The 21,341-nt window shown below is 32.9% G+C and overlaps 1 protein-coding gene across 1 annotated transcript; it reads left to right on the forward strand.

The window, feature by feature from the left end:
• The first annotated feature begins 12,598 nt into the window (after positions 1-12,598).
• MAN7 (Glycosyl hydrolase superfamily protein) lies at positions 12,599-15,975 on the forward strand. Its single transcript, XM_078311983.1, has 5 exons — positions 12,599-13,093; positions 13,494-13,688; positions 14,574-14,696; positions 14,846-15,045; positions 15,289-15,975. The coding sequence occupies exons 1-5, from the start codon at positions 12,770-12,772 to the stop codon at positions 15,719-15,721; spliced, it is 1,275 nt and encodes a 424-aa protein (XP_078168109.1). The 5' UTR covers positions 12,599-12,769; the 3' UTR covers positions 15,722-15,975.
• Positions 15,976-21,341: the final 5,366 nt, after the last annotated feature.

Consider the following 21,341-nt stretch of genomic DNA (forward strand, 5'->3'; position numbering starts at 1 on the left):
AAAAATAAAAATAAACATGTAAAATATAATTTAGGGTGCCGAAACAATAGTGCCTATGAGCCCTCCTCATTCACATCTTTGTTAATTATTGTAAGATCACAAATTCAAAAGGTTAGAACAATGAAAAAGTTAGACAATAATAGCCGAAATTTTTATTAATACCATTTAAAAAAAAAAAAACTAAAACACCACTGAAATTAAATTTTTTGAAAAATACCAGAGTCTCCAATTTAATATGCAGCCTCCAATATTTTTGGAGGCCCAGATCAGGGGCGGACCCAAAGTAGACCAGGGGGGCCGGCCACCCCCCTGGATTTCGAGTTTTAGTGGTGATTAATCGGTACCAATCAACTTTGCCCCCCTCTGGAAAAAATTTTGCCCCCCTCTTAATGTTTGATTTGTAATTCGGGTTAAATTTAAAAAATAAATTTCTTAAATTATGATTGATAATTAGAATTATAAGTTAAAGCATCAGAAATTAAAAGTCAAAGCATTGTTTTTTCATCGAATACCCAATTAGTTAATAGATTTAAATCCGATAAGCTATTTAAACCCGATTCGATATTTTTTTGCCCCCTTGACGAAAATCCTGGGTCCGCCCTGCCGCAGTTTGAATTGGAGTCCCCCAAAAGTCTAAATATCAATATATTACAGTACATTTTTTAGTTTTTTGGGACCTCCAATTTAACATGCGGATCTAAAAAATTAAAACCGTAGATTGAATTGGAAGTCATCGTAGTTTTAAAATTCTCCATGATTTGTGTTTTTTTTTACAGAGGTATTAATACAAATTTCGACCACAATAGTCCGGACTCCGAAATGTACTCTTTATTGACGAGTTCGCATCGTCTGCATTAACTCAAAAGAGAATATTTTGAGTTAATACATCTTGACCGTCCGATTGTAAACCGAATCTATCCGGCTCCCATCTAAAACATGTGAGTCTTTAATATTACTGCCGAATGTATCGCATGAATTTTAAAGCTGATCGGACGATTCAGATGCATTAATACAAAAGATTTCTTTTTGAGTTAATACAGAGGATACGATTTTTTTATTGACGGTCTCCAATAATTAAAAAATAAATAAATAAATTAACAGTCCAAAAGAAGAAACGGGGTACCAAAGTGTGGGCCCCAACCTCGGAACTATACCTGACCAATACCATTTTACCAGTGTTGTACTACTTTATGCTTTATGAGACGTCTCGTGACACACTGACGCCGCGCCTACAAATCGGGTTCACGAAAACCTTTTATAAATGAGCCTAGCCGTATCTTTTATTTTATTTTATTTTATTTTGCTGTTACTTCTGTTAACCATAGATGATATGATACGTCCATTTAATTTTCAGAAAGAAGAAAAAAAGAAATTGCGGGACCCACTTATTAATGAGAGCTAGTTTGGCCCCGTTTTCTCCAGTTCCACCAAAAACTGAAACCTTTCTTTGCATAATTCACAGTATGTGGATACAATTCTATGGATATTTTTTTTTTCCTGTTACAGTGATAGATTTAAGAAAAGGAAATAAAAAATATTCCATATAATTTTCTAATAACAAAAGTTTTAAAATTTAAATATCAAAATAAAACAATTAGATGTGATCTATGTTATTGGCTTTTCTCTATATGAACATAAAAATTTATCAATTTTTTATTTTGATTTTATATGAATCAACAATTAAAAAATCAATATCTGAAATTTATCTACAACGGTGTATTTTTGCAAGCTCTTGATATTAATCAAAACAAAATTAAAATGCCATAATTTTTTTTTCGTGTGCATAAAGAAAATTATATAGATCATATCTAACGTTTTTATTTTAACAATTGAGTTTCTAGTAAATTACTGAGAGATAAATATTCCGCTTCTTGGACGTTTTTACTTTAAAAAAATACCACCGCTTGTAACAGCATACTAAATGGCTATAATGATTGTATCAGTGGTATCATTTGTTCTCTAAATGGAATAACAGGACCCTGTTATTCAGAATCTTCCGTGCATAAAAAAAAAATCCAACAGTTAGATTTGGAGAACAGCGGAGTTGAACCCGGTATAATATATTGATTTTCAAAAAATATGATGTTTCTTTTTCTTTTTTTCATGAAAGCGTAATTTTAAGTTTTTAAAGACATGTCCAGTATTATTAAACTGGAGAGGAAAAGGAGAAGAAATTACCTAATAGTAGGTTGATCACATGCAGCCCAATAGCTCGCCAAATCCCAATCGCCATTGAAAGAAGAGCCCACCGTTAATGCCACGTGGCAGAATTTAACGGGTCTGTTTCTGTAGCTCCGTATTGGGTAGTAAAACCAAATCTGGGAAGAGGTCCAATTCTTGAAAGGTATAGGAGCGCTTTGTTATGGAACTCCAAAACAGTGCCTTACAATCTCATGCAAGTCTTTTTTTTATTTATACCTTAATAATAAAAAAAATAAACCACAAAACCGTGATTTTCGAAGAAATTCACATCTACCCAGACCGTCGTGCTAATCTGCGACTCTATTATTGAGGAGCCGTAGATTGGCTTGGCAGCCCCGCAAATGCCCAAAAAATACATTGTAATATTAAATATATTTAGATTTTAAGAAGCCTCCAAACCAATTCCCCCCCCCCCCCCCCCCCGCCCCGAGAATAGGGCTGCAGATTGATTTTGGAGGGTCTGGTAGATGTGGAATTCTCCATAATTTGAGAGTTTTTTTTTAAAGGTATAAATAAAAATTTAGGCTCTTTTTTTTCACAATCAAGTTATCAAAAATAGTTCATTCACATTATCAATTAGTATCTAAAGTCATATCTTAATATGTATCTAACCAATAATTTATTAGATTAATTTGGCATATTGTGTCAGATAAAAAATGAATTGACCGTTATAATATATACAATTCAAATACATCAATAAAATAGTTATAATGCTAATTACAACCTTAGTAACTTACAATAGCAAAGAGAAAAATAGTTAATACTAATTACCAACTTACAATAGCAAGGAGCAAAAAAAAAAAATCATAAGCATGCATAAAGTGAGAGTATTGTTTACTTGAATCATTAATTATTGAAACAAAATGAATGTATTAAATTATTGAGTATAACTAGGGTATTCCAAAACCTATTAGAATTATTTCAAACGATAAAATCCAAATCAATAAAATCAACCTACTTCATAAGTGACACGTATACATGCAATATTTATAAATTTTTGAATTTATTTAGTATAAAGTCAAGATGTAAAAAAAACGATTAAAAATGAATGTATTAAAATTAACTTATAGGTCTTATTATTTTGACCACTTGACTTTATACTAAATTAATTTTAATATTTATAAAAAAATATGTAAACACATTACTCGTGAAGTGAATCGGTTTCAATAGTTTGAATTCGTCGTTTGAAGTCAATTCGGTAGGTTTTGAAGTTAAGGTCATCAAGAACTTGATTAGCTTAAGTCTTAAGAACACTCTAGTGTACTCGTAATATATCAAATATTTGGAGCAGAACTAGGGTGTTATTAAGTTCATGAAGTCTTTCGGTGAACTTAACTTTAAAATCTATTGGATTGGCTTCCAACGACCAATTCAAAACATATTTAAGTTCACTCATATACCTTACGAGTGATGCATTTACAGGCAAAAATTTAAAAATTTTGGATTATTTTTTTTATAAAGTCAATTGGTAAAAAAACATTAAAAAATTTTAAATGCATTAAATTAATTTATTATCTTTCTAATTTTGACCGGTTGACTTTATACTAAATTAATTCAAAAGTTTAAAATTTATGTATATATGTAGACGCATTACTCGTAAGGTAGATGAATTTTTAGCAGTTCGGATTTTAAGTTGAGTTTAACAAAACAAAACAAAAACTTAATAAACTTGAAAGCACTCTAATTCTACTCCAAATATTTGAATAAAAAATGGACATGTATTGTAAGACTTGGGCTAATTCTCTCGTACTTTTCTGTAATCTTAGAGCATCTGCATCGGTTGCCTTTTTCGGATTGTTAAATTCTACATGGTACTTTCTAATTTAATTGCTGGGTTGTACAGGGATTGTTTATTTAACAATTGTTAGAAAAATTTACTTAATAAGAAATAATCTTATTAATTAATTGTTAAAATAATCTTATTAATTAGTTGGCCAAATATTTAATTCTTATTGGTTAAAATTTTCCCCTCTCTCTCTTTCTGCTAGAGACATGTAAAGAATTTAATTAATTGTCTCGATGTAGGGGTCAATTGTTTGATTTCTAAATTTTTTTGTCGGCAGTTTTAGAAATCAATTATTTGATTGATTGTATATAGAGGCCTAAGACTAGTCCAAGTTAAATTTTTGTGTAGATCCTGTCGGTGCAACCGTGCAAAGAAGTGTGTTGCTTACCTTCCATAAAAAAATAAAAATAAAAATAAAAATTACCGTGATGTTTTAAACGGACACAAACTGCCCAACGGTCAGGCGGCCCAATGAAATTATGGAACCAAGTCCATGTGCATTCATTTTTGGGAAATTGTACATTGCTCAGTTCATCTTCATCAACGCTTCTGGGTTTCGCGCAAATCGATAAAGATAACAAAAAAAAAAGAGGAGAAATAACAGCGAGCCAACGGTAGGGGTTTGCTCTCGGGTAGGGGGCAGGGCAGGCCGGGCATATCCGGACACGGGCACGGGTAGAGATTGGGTACGGGTATCTCGGGCCGGGCATTTCGGATTTTTTTTTCAAAAACCGTGCCCTGCCCGTCCTATATCTGTGCTTGTTGTACCCTTGAGGGGCTGGATGGTCCGGGTAGGCCAGTCCGGTTTTTTTTTTCTGTTTTTTTATGTTTTTTTAAAAATAAAAACAAAAAGAATATTAAAAAACAGAAGGTCGGTCCAGTTCGGACAGGGTGAGTCCGGTCGGTCGGGTTCGGATGGGACGTGAACCGGAGGGAGATTTGGTTCAAAATTTTGAATTTTAAAAAAAAAGCGGGTCGGGTAAGGATAGGTCGGGTATACGGGTACGGGCACGGACACGGACATGACGGGCACGGGTATGGTCGAGTACGGGTATAATTCAGTCCGAGTATGGTCGAGTTTTTGCCCAAAAAATGGTGACCGGCCCTTTTTTTGCCCGTACTCGTGTACCCGTTTACCCCGGCCTATACCCGAGCTCAGGCACGAGTACCTCGGGCATAGGGTACGGTCGGACCGGGCACGGACTGCCCTATGCGGGTATAATCAATCCACTAGCCAACGGGAACTTTTATTAATACCATTTCAAAAAGAAAAACCCATGAAATCGAAGAATTTGAAAAATATCATTGCCTTCAATTTTTCCTGGGTGCCGCATATTGAACTGGAACCCCTCAAAAACCTAAATATCAATATATTACAGTTCATTTTTAGATTTTTTTTTTTTTTTGTAGGGGGCTCCAATTCAATCTGCTGCCCTAAGAATGGTGTCGCAGATTGAATTGGCGGTTCTGTATTTTCGGAATTCCACAGAAAACGTGATTTTTTGGTTTATTTTTTTAGAATGTGGTATAAATAAAATTTTTGGATGAGCCAACAAGTGGCAGAATATTTTATTTTTATCTTGTATAAAATAATTTGTAAAAAATTAAATAGATGGTTTTTCTTTTGATAGTGTAGAAGAAACTGAATTATTTATTCAAATCTTTTACATTTTTTTAAATAATCGAATTATAAATTATTCGTTTATAAAAAATATTTAAAGAAATGATTCGATTTATTATATTACATCGAGAAAATATTTTCAACTTCCACCGTTTCGACAAAATATATTTCTAAATTTTTTTTTTTCTATCAAAGCTTTTGGGTTTCGCAAAAATCAGAAAAAAAAAAAAAACGAAAAGAGAAAAAACAGGGAACATGAACTGACATGGTTGGGGGAACCAAGGAGAACATGGGTGGAACGCAGATTTAAAATTGGAGATAATCCGTGCAATTTATTACGAAATTGCTTTCGGCCTTTAATTCCTGCGTCGGCGCATCTCATGCAACTAGTACCCGATGTTTTCCTTTCTTTTTTGAATTTAATAAAGGGATGAAATTTAAGAGTTAGTTTATGGATTTTTTCTTATGGCTTATATGGTAAGAAGTAAGAATTGTGGTATTATCATAGTGCTACTACTTACCTTTTTATTTTAATAAATATATAAAATTTAAATAAATTTATAGAAGAAATATTTAATTAATTGTTTATTTTACATTCCTTAAAAAATAATTAATGATAATAAAAATAATAAAAAGTTAGATCGCATACTCAAATAAAATTAAACTACCTGGAGAGGTGGGAAAATTTAGTCTAATTTAGACTAGTCTAAATGTCAGCTTATTTTATTTTAGTCCGGCTCAATTAAACTACGTTTGATGGAATAGGTGATGCCTAAAGCTCTTATTCCACTGCTTAGTCCACAACTAAACATAACTAGAAGGCCTGAATATTAAGTTAGAGCCGAGCCGATTTTTTTTAACTTGGCCCTTGAAAGATTGGACATTCAAATCACTGCTCTTTATTTATTTTCATTTTTTCCAATAGTTATAAATAGTTATTGTTATAAAGAGAGTGATATTAATTAAGTTATTGTTATAAATAGTTTTAGTCACATATGTTATGAAGAACATACAAATTATCTTTGAATATATATGTTATTCTTACTGTTATAAATTGATAGAGTTTTATGAAGTGTTTTGACTTGAAAATTTATTATATTACTACGTTTAATAAAAAAATAATTTACAAAAATATTGCATGACAAATTCTGAAATGTACCGATACAAACGAGAAAAAAAAAATACATTTTCAGCAACCAATTTAGTTATGACACACATAAATATTGCATAGGTAAGTAAATATTTGTATTTGCACGAGTAGTAAATAAATTACATGGGGAATAATGTATAATAGTAAGAAAATATATTTGTTTAGTGGACCCATATCCTCTCATATACCTGACTCACCACAATTGCAACGGACGGTCCTGATTTATTCTCAGCCGTTGCTTGCTCAGGATGGCTTAGGGGCCAGTATTATTTGTGCTTTGAGATTTGCGTCAAGTTAAAAAGAACAATTTTAAATCGTCCAATTCAATTGTACTCAGTCCGGTAACCTGAGGGGATGTGAATTCATGTTTAGTTTGTGCCGAACATAATTTTGCGCACCCATATTTAGGAACATTTTTTGTTCATGCCAATTGCATGAGTAGCGTATGCAAATGATCATTTTTTGTCGCATACAAATAATCTAAATTTTAACAATGCATAACTACTCTACATACAATAGCACAATCCGCATGGAATACACAATCTTAGCCACAACAATTACCGAAATTTGTATTTGTACCATATTCATAAAAAAAAAAAAATCCCGATGGAATACACAATCTTAGCCACAACAATTACCGAAATTTTTATTTATACCATATTCAGAAAAAAATGAAAAAAAAAATCATATTTTGGAGGGATTTCGAAATATATCAGAGCTTCAAAGCCAATTTGCGACCTCATTCTTGGAATGCAACATATTGGTTTGGTGGGCCTCTAAAAATCCAAAAATGAACTATAATATTAAATATAGTTAGGTTTTTGAGAGGCCTCCAAATCAATATGCGCCCTCCCCAGAATGAAATTGCAGATTGACTTGGAGACCCTGATATTTTTTGAAATTCCTATAATTTAAAGTGTTTTGGTTATATTTATTTTTGAATATAGTATAAATAAAAATATCGGCAGCAGTTATGTGTTATTCCATATTAGTATATTACAAAGTGGTAACATTAATTTGAATTAACTCGTCACAAACTGTTTGAGAATAATAGTACATAGACCATTTAATAATTTTGGAAAACAAAATATTGCAATTGAACTATTGAAGTGTGCAGTAAGTTTGCTTGGGAAAGTACTGGAACCAACAAGAGGTGGTTAAGTTGGTTGGCTCGACAGTTGAGGCGATAATTTAGGCGCAGTTCAATAAATATTATTCAGTTCCACAAAAAAAAAAATTCTATTCTATTGAGAAAAGGTAAAAAAGAAATGGAGGAGAGCGAATGGAGATGTGGTCATAAGCCCATAAAAGCCCATAACTGCCTCACTCAGTAAACAGTAGTCAGTGACTCAGTGGTCAGGGATGGAGCAACCTCGCGTGGTCTCTGAGGCATTAGGGACCCACCATGTGAGTGCACTAAGATCCTGCCACGTGTAGTTGTGTTAGCGGTGCAAAGTGTAATAAAAAAGAGGGTGATACACACCTCCTATTTTTGTCACCTGTTGTGTTCCTAGAGCGTAGTAATATTTGTTGTTGTGATTTTTATACAGAGTAGAAATATTGTCGATTTTTTTTATACTCTCAATTAAAAAAATAACAAATATGTTCTTGAATTTTTTGAAAATTCGAAAACTGTCACAACCGTTCCACGGTAAAGCGGTTCTTTTCAGAAGAGGACCCCCACACGGTGGGGCATTTCTCTTATTTTAAAAAAGAAAAAGAAAATTGATGAGTAATTGAGTAGTGAAATTGTTCATCAATTTTTGTTTTTGATGATTAATATCAAATTGATTATATAGAACCCTGAAAAATGACATAACAAAACTTAAATATTGTAATTAGTTCAATTAAAAAAACGACGAACATCCTTCTATCAAATAGATGTATATGAATGCTCCAACAATTATAACCAGTTTTATTGTATGATTCGTGTGGAATAAAAGACATATAATATTTTCTTGCTAGGAATAATAATAATAATAATAATAATAATAATGATAATAATAATAATAATAATAATAATTAATATTTTGGTATGCATTACAAAGTGTGCAAATGAATGACACCAAACAATTCCTCTAGGGATGCCGAGTTGCCGACACATATTAGGCTAATTAAGTTGGTAATTTAGGATGGATCAAATTATGAAGCGTTATTAGTCACAGACTCACAGTAGCCACTAGCCAACAGCTAGCTCACATAGAGAGCGCATATTTATTTTAGTTAGAGTCCAGCATTATTTTATTATATTGAATTCGTAAAAATAAAAAATATATCACAATTTACTTGATATTTTTGACCCTAACATTCATACATGTTGTGTCAATTTTTTTTGGCTGAAAACCGTAGGCAATTTTATTGATATAAAGTTACAAAATAGTTGTTACATATAATTAGATAATTAGTGTCTGTAAAAAATACACAGCTAAAAAAAACAAAAAAAAAACACATAGGGATATGTGCATTCCGTGGATGCAAATTGATTATTCTTGCTTAATTAGAGTGATAGAAGCCTAGCAATAAGTCCATCTGTACGCATATCACAACCAAGAAGACACTGAATCTAATCCAGACCGGGAATTGAATCGACCGGACCAGGACAATCATCCATCAACCAAGAAGGCACCGAATCAAACCAGACTGGAAACTGAATCGACCAGTCCAGAACAGTCACCTCTAAGTAGAGAGAGAAGAAGAAACATGAAGCAGCCAAAAATAACACACAAACATTAACCCAAAAACGGAAGATATACCTACTGTACATAGACGGGAGACCACTCACCCTTTCATTACTGAAGAAAGAGAAGACACCCGCAACTGATCCGTTACTTCAGTCCAACACCCATCAGGAGAGAAGATAAAAGCAATAGAGGTCACCATACTTTTCCTTTCGAGATCGCTTCAAGTTGCCATCCTTTTCTTCACCGTTTTGGGCAGCGCTCTTTTTACATGCTGTGTCAATTTCATGAAGATTTCTTGACCAAAATTTGAAAATAATTACGTAAATTTCCAAATTAATTCGGACTCCGATGGAACTGTTCAAATTTCAAACTCAAATTGTAAGTTCCTATTCAAATATTTCTTTTTCAAAATGATAAGAACCGTGAATTAATTTTGGAACATCCAGGGACACAAAGCGAGGTACTATTAACCTATTGGTACTGTTTGGGTACAGTTTGGGACTTTTTGATGTTTCCTTTAAGCAACAATTTTCAACGAATCTATAATTGCAATTGAGTAGAACTAGAGTGTTCTTAAGTTTCTGTCAATTTGGTTTCAAATGACAAATGCGAACTGTTGAAATTCGTCTTTTTTTATAAGTGATGTGTTTAAATGTGAAAATTTTAAGCATTCAAATTAATTTAGTATAAAGTCAAACGGTCAAAAAATATTCAGAAAATGAATATATTAAAATTAATTTATTAACTTTCTAATTTTGACAAATTGATTTTATACTAAATTAATTCGAATGTTTAAAATTTTCACTTGTAGACGCATCACCAGTAAGATAGGCGGGTTTCAACGGTTTGAATTCATTATTTGAAATTGATTTGACGGATTTTAGATTTGAGTTCATCAAAGGACTTGGTGAATTTAAGAACACCCTAGTTCTACTCATTGCAATTTGCAAGTTTGCAACCCTAATGCAAAGGCACTCAAGTAGAGATGTTCAAGCGATTCGGTTTGTTCAGTTTATAACTGAACCATAAAATTTCAATTTAAATGGATTGTTTTTTCAGTTTAAATAGATCAATTCGGTTGAAATTTTGAATGATTTTGGTTTAAATGGATTGGATCGGTTTAGACTTCTCAAAACCGACTAAGCTGAATCGACCGGTTTTTATTGGTCGACTCTAATTTATTGGTATCAGGATGATTTTATTAAACCAAAGCAGACCGAACCAAGTCAAACTTCAATTGTTGTATATGACAACATATTCTTTTCGTTAATAATGGTACTAACAAGTTTACTTCGGTTTCAACCGAACAAACCGAAATTTACTTCGGTTTGTTCGGTTCGGTTCTTTTGATAGGTTTCATCGGTTCGGTTCGGTTCTATTTTTGAAAACTGAAGAAAAGTTTGGTTTGATAATTTTATTTCGATTTGAATCGAACCGACCGTTTGAGCACTCCTACACTCAACAACTGCTTGCTCTATCGCGTACGCATATAACCCGCCACATGGAATAATGCACAAAGAATGGAGCAGGAGATCTCACTATCTCGGCTCCTAAATTGGTTATCACTAGTTAACTCAAAATTTAAATTACTGTCAAAATACACATTTTTGGCACGGTGCCCTATTTTTTACTTTTCAAAATACAGATTTAAAATTTCAGAAAAATCACATGGAGATTTCTAGGAAGAACCTTTTTTTTTTTTTTTTAATCTTCTGACTTTCACACAGTTCGACGCCATGGCACATGGTAGGAATTTTTATGCGCAATTAGTAAAAATCAAAATGGTGTAGATTGCACCTCCTTTAAATCTGCACGTTTCTTTTCTATAGTTTGTTGCGTATATATTTGATTTTTTTTAGTATTAGTTACATTAACCTCATGTCTTTTATACATCATGTCTCGAGTTTTATGTCTTCGATTTTATATTTCAAAATGTTCATCCTAACTATTCAATATGATATCCATACTGAAATATACTTGAATGAAATTTTATAATTTTTGTGAATTTTTTACTATTTTTTAAGATAGATACAAAAGCACTGTTTTTGGACCGTTCAAACACAATGATTTTGTACCTATCTTAAATTTTTTTTTTTTAAAAAAAAAAATTATAAATTAAGTTTAGTATATATTAGTATGAATATAATTCTGAACGGTTCAAATCATTAATTTTGACTTTAAAGATGAAGATATATACATGAGGCATGAGGTGTTGGCATTGGCAGATCTACATGTACGTTGGGGTAGGCAAGTGCCTACCCCTGGATTTGATTTTTTTTAAATTTTTTTTATTTCGATCCAGCACTAATTGTTCAGTGTGCTTACCCCTAATCTGATGTAGTGCCTACATCTAGTTTAAATTAGTCTGATTCTTGAACTGATTTCTTCTGAGTTTTGGTCGATTATGTGTATTTCCTTTTTTTCGGATATGCGATATTCTATTTCATAAATAGAATAAAAGAGAATAAAAGAAAAAGAAAGATATGACGATGAGATATATTATTACAATTCTAAGAAATAGGTTGGCCAAACTTTTTGTGTCTTTTATTATTCAACACTTATATTTCGGTTAAATTTTTATCTAAACTTTGACTTCAATTTGCTAATTGGCTAAGAACATTCCCACTTTGAATTGTGCCAAAAGAATTTTTAATTAGCTTACTAAAAATATTTCAATGTTGTGTCAATCGATTTTAAAACATATTTTATAACATAGTTATAGGAATTGAATTGTAATTATGTACTCGATAAGTTAATGGATTTGAATCCAGTTAACTTTTTGAATTCAATTAGTGTCCTATTCTAAAAGAAATCCTGAATCTGCCCTGGGTATTAGTACCCTTCCTCTTATTATCTTCTATTAAAATGTGCACATATTGTATTACCAATAATTTCCTCATTGGCATTTTTTTTTAAGTGAAGGTGTACGATCCAATGAAATGTGGTAGACCGTAGATGTACCAGAGAATGAACCAAAATGGGAAAAGAAGAAGACCAAGATATTAGTATGTCATGATCATTAATAAATTAATGTATCACACAGTGCTCAAGATTAAGGTACAATTGCATACAAGCCCCTCAAAAAAATAAATAAATACAAATCCCACCGCACTCTGACAACTTACAAGTAACCAGTAATCAGCAGAGCCTAATCTTCTCTCTCATTGGTTTCTCTTTTTTCCCAAAACAAAACAAACCTGTAGATAGATACTTTGCTTGCTAATCACTTGTGCTGTTGTGCAGCTGTGCTCTCTCTTTATTTATACCCATCTACATTCTCTCTTTCATTCATCCCTCTCCTTCATACATTACCATTTTGAGAAAAAGAAATGGAGAAAAAGCTCCATCTTGTGTCACCTCTCCTCTTGGTGCTTCTGTTAAGCCTAAGGCAGCAGTTTGTTGAAGGAGAAGGTTTTGTTCAAACAAAAGGGGTACAATTTGTACTAAACGGGAACCCGTTTTACGCGAACGGGTTCAATGCATACTGGCTTATGACCTTGGCCTCTGATCCAAGTCAGAGGGATAAGGTCTCGACAGTATTCCGAGAGGCGCCGGGTAATTCTCTCTCTGTTGCTAGAACTTGGGCCTTCAGTGATGGTGGCAGCAATGCTCTGCAGCACTCTCCAGGATCTTACAATGAGCAAACATTTCAGGTATCAAATTGGATTAATTTTTTTGTTTTCATGGGTCTATATATTTTGTTCATTATTGTTATTTTTTTCAATTTCTTTTTTATAATGTAGCTATATTTTGAGCTGATCTCCTAGAAGATTTCATGAAAATGGCATTTTTTTTTTTAAATTTGAATTATTTCTCATTTTGTTTGAAAGTAGATAGGAATCTGTATAAACAGTAACAGGACAAAAATGACAATTAAGCTGAACATACTACTAGTAATTTTCTTTAAATAGATATTACAGGTCATGAAAAAAGAAAATCAGATACAACATACTGTTTGTGTACTTGATGAAATTAACTAAAAAAATTGGGCATTTTTGCAAATTTCCATAGAAAAGTTAAGTTAACATTTTTTTTTTTTTGGTTTGTTTGAAGGGATTAGATTTTGTGGTGTCAGAAGCAGGGAAGTATGGTGTGAAATTGATACTGAGCTTGGTGAATAATTATGATAGCTTTGGAGGAAAAAAGCAATATGTTGATTGGGCCAGAAACCAAGGCCAATACATTTCCTCTGATGATGATTTCTTCTCCAATTCTCTTGTCAAACAATACTACAAGAACCATGTCAAGGTAATTTATTTATTTATTTCTCTTCTAATTAATTGAGTTGAGAATAGGCTATTCTTGAGGTTAAGTTATTCAGAATAGCTTATTAAAATGGAATAGCTAGAATAGGGAATCCAAACTTTTTGTCTTATTAGAATAGGTAATTTTTAAGAATTTTTGCGATTTAATTTAATTATTCTTAACTTACTATTCTAGCTATTTTTATTTTGCAATCAAACATTTCTGTATTTATTGCTTGAAGTTTTTTAATTTGACATTGCCAAGAATAGTAAGCAGAATTCCATGGTTTTGGCCTTGTGTAGATTAATTTAAATTTAGATCTTCTGAGGAAAAATGGTCCCACAACTGTAGATTAATTTAATTTTCATCTAATTTGTTTGGCAACTTTGTGCAAAAGTTGTTAAATAGACCTTAATTTGCGGAGGAATTAACTGAGAGGAATGATGTTGACCTATTAATAATAACTAATAAGTAGCTGGCTCTTTTGAGGAAAGGTCCAGAAATTTTTTATTATATTTTTCTTACCAGAAAGATCTTGAATTAGGGTTACTCAGCGTGTGCCTGATAATGAGGCGTGCAGCTCAGTAAATGATATATTTATTGAAAGATGTGTGGGCCTATTATATGAAAGAACAAAATATTTAAGTGAATGTAATTGAGAGTCAATGATATTGACAGAGTTAGTTTGGCTTCAAGCAGCGCATGCCCAATAGAGAAAAATGAAAGAAGTATATGACTGTTGTGTTGCATGAAGCCAAACCAGCTCCGTCAATATCTTTACAATTGAGGCTTTGCAATATACTGTGGAACTATTATTAGACCTAATAATAATGGAAACACTTCTAATTTGATATTTTTTCTTTCATTTTTTTGAAAAAAAAAATGAAGGCTGTACTGACAAGGGTGAACACAGTAACTGGAGTATCATACAAAGATGATCCAACCATTTTTGCTTGGGAACTTATGAATGAACCCAGATGCCCATCTGACCCATCAGGAGCTACTATTCAGGTAATTTTGCATTCATACCCTATGGAAACTTACAAATTACATTGGTATCTGTTGGATGAAAAATTCAGGCTGTAATAAGTTCAAATTGATTTCATTGATTCCTTCAACATATTACTGACATGGTTATTAATTTAAAATTTAATGTCTAGAAATGGATCACTGAGATGGCGGCGCATGTGAAATCGATAGATGTGAATCATATGCTAGAAGCGGGCTTAGAAGGGTTTTACGCACCAACAACCACCCGTAGCCAGATCAATCCCAGCTTCCAAATCGGCACCGATTTCATTTCCAATAATCTTATCTCCGGAATCGATTTTGCGACTCTTCACTCGTATCCTGACCAATGGTACAACTTACATTTTACCCTTTTAGCTATGTTCATAAATATATACCTTGTAAATGAAGAATTTTACTCTCACATTTTGGCAAGGTATAGGTTAGTTTAGGTGAGGGTGTAAAGACCGAATAATTACCTATCCGTTCCATAGGGTTATTGTATAAATTTGGTATTAATTGGACTAATATTTTTTGATGTAAATTGACATTTTTAGTTGTGTGATATTTTTTCCTATTTTGGAAATATATATAGGATGGCCAACTCAAATGACGATGCACAACTCTCCTTCCTTAGCAACTGGCTAGACGCACACATTCAAGACGCACAAGATGTTCTGCGCAAACCGCTACTGGTAACCGAGTTTGGCAAATCCCTGAAAGATCCAGGCTACAACAACAACCAAAGAGATGCGCTCTTCAGCATGGTTTATTCCAAGATATATCTCTCTGCACGTAACGAAGGTGCAGCGGCTGGTGGCCTCTTCTGGCAACTGTTCGCACCTGGAATGGATAACTACAAAGATGGATATGAGGTGGTGCTCGGGGAAACACCGTCAACCACTAATGTGATTACGGCGCAATGCAAGAAGCTGCATTATCTCGGGAGGATGTTTGCGAGAGCGAATAATTTGGATAAGGCAGAAAGGGCTAAAGAGATAAGGAAGAGGCAAGGCAGGGGGGATTAATGAATTAGATACAAGTGATGGGGTTCAATTAATTATACATATAGTATAATATATGATATGGTTTGAATGTTTGGTTTGATTAGGTTAAAGTTAGGTTTAGGGTTTGAGTAACTCCTAGCGATGATGTTGGTTCATCCAGGAGAAAGAGAGCTAATAATATTATATTGTAATTTGGCTCTCAGAAAGAAAATGCTAGTTCATCTTTTTGTTGATCACTATACATTTTCTATGAAATTTCTCTCATTTGAATTTAACCAGGGAGCTGTTGAATTTAGGCTTTGTGAATTATATATACTTGGGCTATATTTTAAATTGGGAAAAATGTACCGTTGAATTTTGGGCTCCAGTGCAGAATCTTCATTTGCTCATTTAAAGAGGCCTGATCTGTAGGTAATTTAGGCCCAAATATCTGAAATTATTTAAACATGAACTGTGGAGTTTGAAAAATGCCAGTTGAATCCTTATTATTATTATTTTTTTTTTTATCTTTCCTTTTCTTTAGTTTGCATAATATCATGTAACATTGAGTAGAACTAGGGTGTTCCTAAGTTCACCAAATCTCGTTGTGAACTCAACTTTAAGATTTATTGGATTGACTTTAAATGAAGAATCCAAACCGTTGAAATTCTTTTATCTTACGAGTGATACGTCTACATGTGGAAATTTTAAACTTTCGAATTAATTTAGTATAAAGTTAATTGATCAAAATTAGAATGTTTATTAATTAATTTTAATGCATTTATTTTTTGAATGTATTTTCACCACTTGACTCTATACAAAATTAATTAAATTTTTTAAAATTTTAACATGTTGATATCACTCGTAAGGTAGAAGAATTTAAATGATTTTGATTCGTTGTTTGAAGTCAATCCGATAAGTTTTAGAGTTGAGTTTACAAAGGAAATTGGTGAACTTAGGAACACCCTAGTTCTACTTATGTAACATTGTTATCTTCACTAGAAGAAATGGAAGGAGTAAAATCCTCTTCACTTTTTTTTTATTCTATTTAGTTATTTAGGAGCAATTTCATATATAACCCTCAAAAACATCAAAATTGCATATTACCACATCAAAACTTGATAATATCATATCTACCCTCCTAAATTTTTAAAACTCACAAATTTAGTCATTTGCTGTTTTTTCTATTAAAACTCATTTCAAACTTATAAAATACCCATTTTACCCTTTATTAAAAAAATGTAACTTGTTTAAGAAAAATATCAATCTTGTAATTGGTCGGTTTCAAGGACAAACGTTCCATTTTTCTACTTATGATGCATGTATAGTGACATTTACGTACACGCTTGTGTATAAGTAAAGAAATGGGCCGCTTGCTCACGGAAACCAACCAATTACAAGACTAACATTTTTTGAAATAAAATGAGTAAATTTGTGAGTTTCTGCAATTTAGAAGGGTAAAAATGATATTATGAAATATAAATATGTAATTTTGTTGTTTTTAAGGGGCATACATGAAATTCCCCCTATTTTCTAATTATCATCTCCTACTTCAGGGCTTCAGGCCATGTGGTTTGGAACTATTTGGAGGATTTTTATTTTATTATTAAAAAAGTCCAATATTTTTTATATATTATTTTTGAGAATTGAACTTGCATCTATTCATATAAGGACAAAAGCTTGTGCCACTACAATAAATCCACAATTTTATCTTATTTGGAGACTTAATACAAGTTTATTGGTAGTTGACACTTGTTTGTTTAGCTGTGCCAAGTACCAATACTTTTGGCATGGTGTTTCAATGCCAATAAATGCATTACTGATGTACATTTTTAATAACAATGTTAAATAAAGTTAAAATATAGAAAAATTAAGTCAAGATTTTAAGTAACATATTCTAACCAAATGATAAATAATTGAAGTCATGACGTAAGTAACAAGTTGTAACCAAACAAACAAAAATAAATTAATCTATCTTAACTTGAAAAAAACAATTCCTCCTTAAGATTACTCCAAAGTCAAACACCACCAAATAAAAGGTCGGGTTATTGAAAAAGAATAATAAATAAAAGAATAATAAAATAAATTATATAGAAAATTATACATAAATACAAAAATTAGAAAATAGAAATGAATTGACCCCATTCCTTCTACTTTAATTTGCCATTGCGTTAATCAAAATAGAATGACTCTCGACTTTGCTTACAACATCTCCTTTTTTGTTGTTGTAAGGTAGTAGGCATTTTATTAAACGTGAAAGTACATTACAGAAGAGCCAGAGGAGTTGCAGTACTAGTAGCAGCATGGATGTACATAAATTAAATCTGATATGTAGATAAATTGCATACCAGCACAGCAGGACTTAATAGTGAACCTAAACCCACCACCTTTACGGGTATGCAAACTATTAATTTGATAATTTTGTCTTCAACCCGCTTTTAATTAGACATATAAAGATCTAGGAATTAACTTAGTACGACGCTTAGAGCATCTGCATCCTAGCAACTTAAATGAGTTTCTAAATAACTGTTAACTATTTTTTAGAAATTAATGTTTCTAAAGTTTCTAACTCTTACATCCCATAAAATAATTTTAGAATTTCTTCCACATCAACAACAAATTAAAAATGAAAAATAATTTGAGCCAATCACTTAGCCAGCATGAAGTTTATAAACAGTTTTTTAATAAGATAATAAGGCATTAACAACCCCAATATAATACTCTAATTGAAGGTGTTTGGAACACTCTAGTAGTGTCCCTATATGGCAAGATAAAATGACATTTACAACCCCAGTACAACACTCCAATTGAAGGAGTTCGGAGTACTCTAGTAGTGAATATATATAACAAGATAATATGACATTTACAATCCTAATACAACACTCCAATTGAAGGTGTTTGGACCTGTCCAGTAGTGCCTCCAGATGGCAAGATAATAGGGCATTTGCCACCCTAAAACAACACTCCAATTGAAGGTGTTTGGAGCACTCGAGTAGTGTCTCCTAATGGCAAGATAATAGGACATTTACAACCCTAATAAAACACTCCAATTGAAGGTGTTTGAAGCACTCTAGTAGTCTCCATATGGCAAGATAATAGGATATTTACAACCCTAATACAACACTCCAATTAAAGATGTTTAGAGCACTCGAGTAATGTCTCTATATGGCAAGATAATAAGGCATTTACAACCCAAATATAACACTCATATTGAAGGTGTGTGGAGCATTCTAGTAATGTCTCTAGATGGTAACATAATAAGACATTTAAAACCCTGAAACAACATACCAATTGAAGGTGTTTGAAGCACTCAAGTAATGTCTCCAGATGGCAAAATAATAGGCCATTTACAATGCTAATACAACACTCCAATTGAATGTGTATGGAGCACTTTAGTAGTGTCTCTATATGGCAAGATAATAGGACATTTACAATCATAATACAACACTCCAATTGAATATCTGGAGAACTCTAGTAGTGTCTCCAGATGGCAAGAGAAGATGGCAGTAACAACCCTAATAAAACACTCCAATTGAAGGTGTTTGGAGCACTCTAGTAATGTCTCCATATGGCAAGATAATAGGGCATTTACAACACTAATACAACACTCCAATTGAAGGTGTTTGGAGCACTCTAATAGTGTCCCCATATGACAAGATAATATGGCATTTGCAATCGTAATATAACACTCCAATAGAAGTTCTTTGGAGCACTCTAGTAGTGTCTCCATATGGTAAGATAATAGGGCATTTACAACCCTAATACAACATTCCAATTGAAGGTGTTTCGAGCACTCGAGTAGTGTCTCTATATGGCAAGATAATAGGACATTTACAACTCTAATACAACACTCTTATCGAAGGTGTTTGTAGCACTCTAGTAATGTCTCTAGATGGCAAGATAATAGGGCATTTACAATGCTAATACAACACTCCAATTCAAAGTGTTTGGAGCCCTCTAGTAGTGTCTTTATATGGCATGATAATAAAGCGTTTACAAGCCTAATACAACACTCCAATTGAAGGTGTTTAGAGCACTCTAGTAGTGTCTCTATTTGACAAGATAACATGGAATTTACAACCCTAATATAACACTCCTATTGAAGGTATTTCGAGCGGCACTCTAGTAATTCTCCAGATGGCAAGATAATAATGCATTTAAAGCCCTGAAAAAACACTCCAATTGAAAGTCTATGGAGCACACTCTAGTTGTGTCTTCTGCTGGCAATAATAGGGCATTTACAACCATAATACAACATTCCAATTGAAGGTGTTTGGAGCACTCTGGTAGTGTCTCTATTTGACAAGATAAAATAGAGCATTTACAACCCTAAGACAGCACTCCTATTGAAGGTGTTTGGAGCACTCTAGTAATGTCTCCATATGACAAGATAATAGGACATTTACAACCCTAAAACAACATTCCAATTGAAGGTGTTTGGAGCACTCTGGTAGTGTCTCTATTTGACAAGATAAAATAGAGCATTTACAACCCTAAGACAGCACTCCTATTGAAGGTGTCTGGAGCACTCTAGTAATATCTATAGATGGCAAGATAATAGGACATTTACAACCCCAAAACAACACTCCTATTGAAGGTGTTTGGTGCCCTCTGGTAATGTCTTCAGATGGTAAGATAATAGGGCATTTACAACCCTAATAAAACACACCAATTGATGGTGTTTGGGGCACTCGAGTAGTGCCTCTATTAGAAAAGATAATAGGCATTTACAACCCTAATACAACACTCCAATTGAACGAGTTTGGAACACTCGAGTAGTGTTTCTATATGGCAAGATAATAGGACATTTACAACCCTAAAACAACACTCCAATTGAAGGTGTTTGGAGCACTCTGGTAGTGTCTTTATTCGACAAGATAATATGGCATTTACAACCTTAAGACAACACTCCAATTGAAGGTGTTTGGAGCACTCTAGTAGTGTCTCCATATGGCAAGATAATAGGCATTTACAAGCCTAATACAACACTCCAATTAAAGAAGTTTGGAGCACTCGAGTAGTGTCTCTATATGGCAAGATAATAGGACATTTACAGCCCTAATACAACACTCTTATTGAAGGTGTTTGTAACACTCTAGTAATGTCTCTAGATGGCAAGATAATAGGGCATTTACAACGCTAATACAACACTCCAATTCAAAGTGTTTGGAGCCCTCTAGTAGTGTCTCTATATGGCATGATAATAAAGTGTTTTCAAGCCTAATGCAACACTCCAATTCAAGGTGTTTAGAACACTCTAGGAGTGTCTCTATATGACAAGATAACAGGGCATTTACAACTCTAATGCAACACTTCTATTGAAGGTATTTGGAGCACTCTACTAATTCTCCATATGGCAAGATAATAGTGTATTTAAAGCCCTAAAACAACACTCCAATTGACGGTCTATGGAGCACTCTAGTTGTGTCTTTTGCTGGCAAGATAATAGGGCATTTACAACCCTAAGACAACACTCCTATTGAAGGTGTTTGGAGCACTCTAGTAATATCTACAAATGGCAAGATAATAGGACATTTACAACCCTAAAACAACACTTCTATTGAAGGTGTTTGGTGCCCTCCAGTAATGTCTTCATATGGTAAGATAATAGGGCATTTACAACACTAATAAAACACACCAATTGATGGTGTTTGGAGCACTC

The sequence above is a fragment of the Carex rostrata genome, chromosome 12 (assembly GCF_964058835.1).
Source record: "Carex rostrata chromosome 12, lpCarRost1.2, whole genome shotgun sequence".
Taxonomy (NCBI): domain Eukaryota; kingdom Viridiplantae; phylum Streptophyta; class Magnoliopsida; order Poales; family Cyperaceae; genus Carex; species Carex rostrata.

Coding starts and splice junctions, on each gene's coding strand:
- MAN7 (XM_078311983.1), top strand. CDS start 12,770: ATGGAGAAAAAGCTCCATCTTGTGTCACCTCTCCTCTTGGTGCTTCTG. Junction 14,697..14,845: donor CATCAGGAGCTACTATTCAG/GTAATTTTGCAT, acceptor TTTAATGTCTAG/AAATGGATCACTGAGATGGC. Junction 15,046..15,288: donor CACTCGTATCCTGACCAATG/GTACAACTTACA, acceptor AAATATATATAG/GATGGCCAACTCAAATGACG.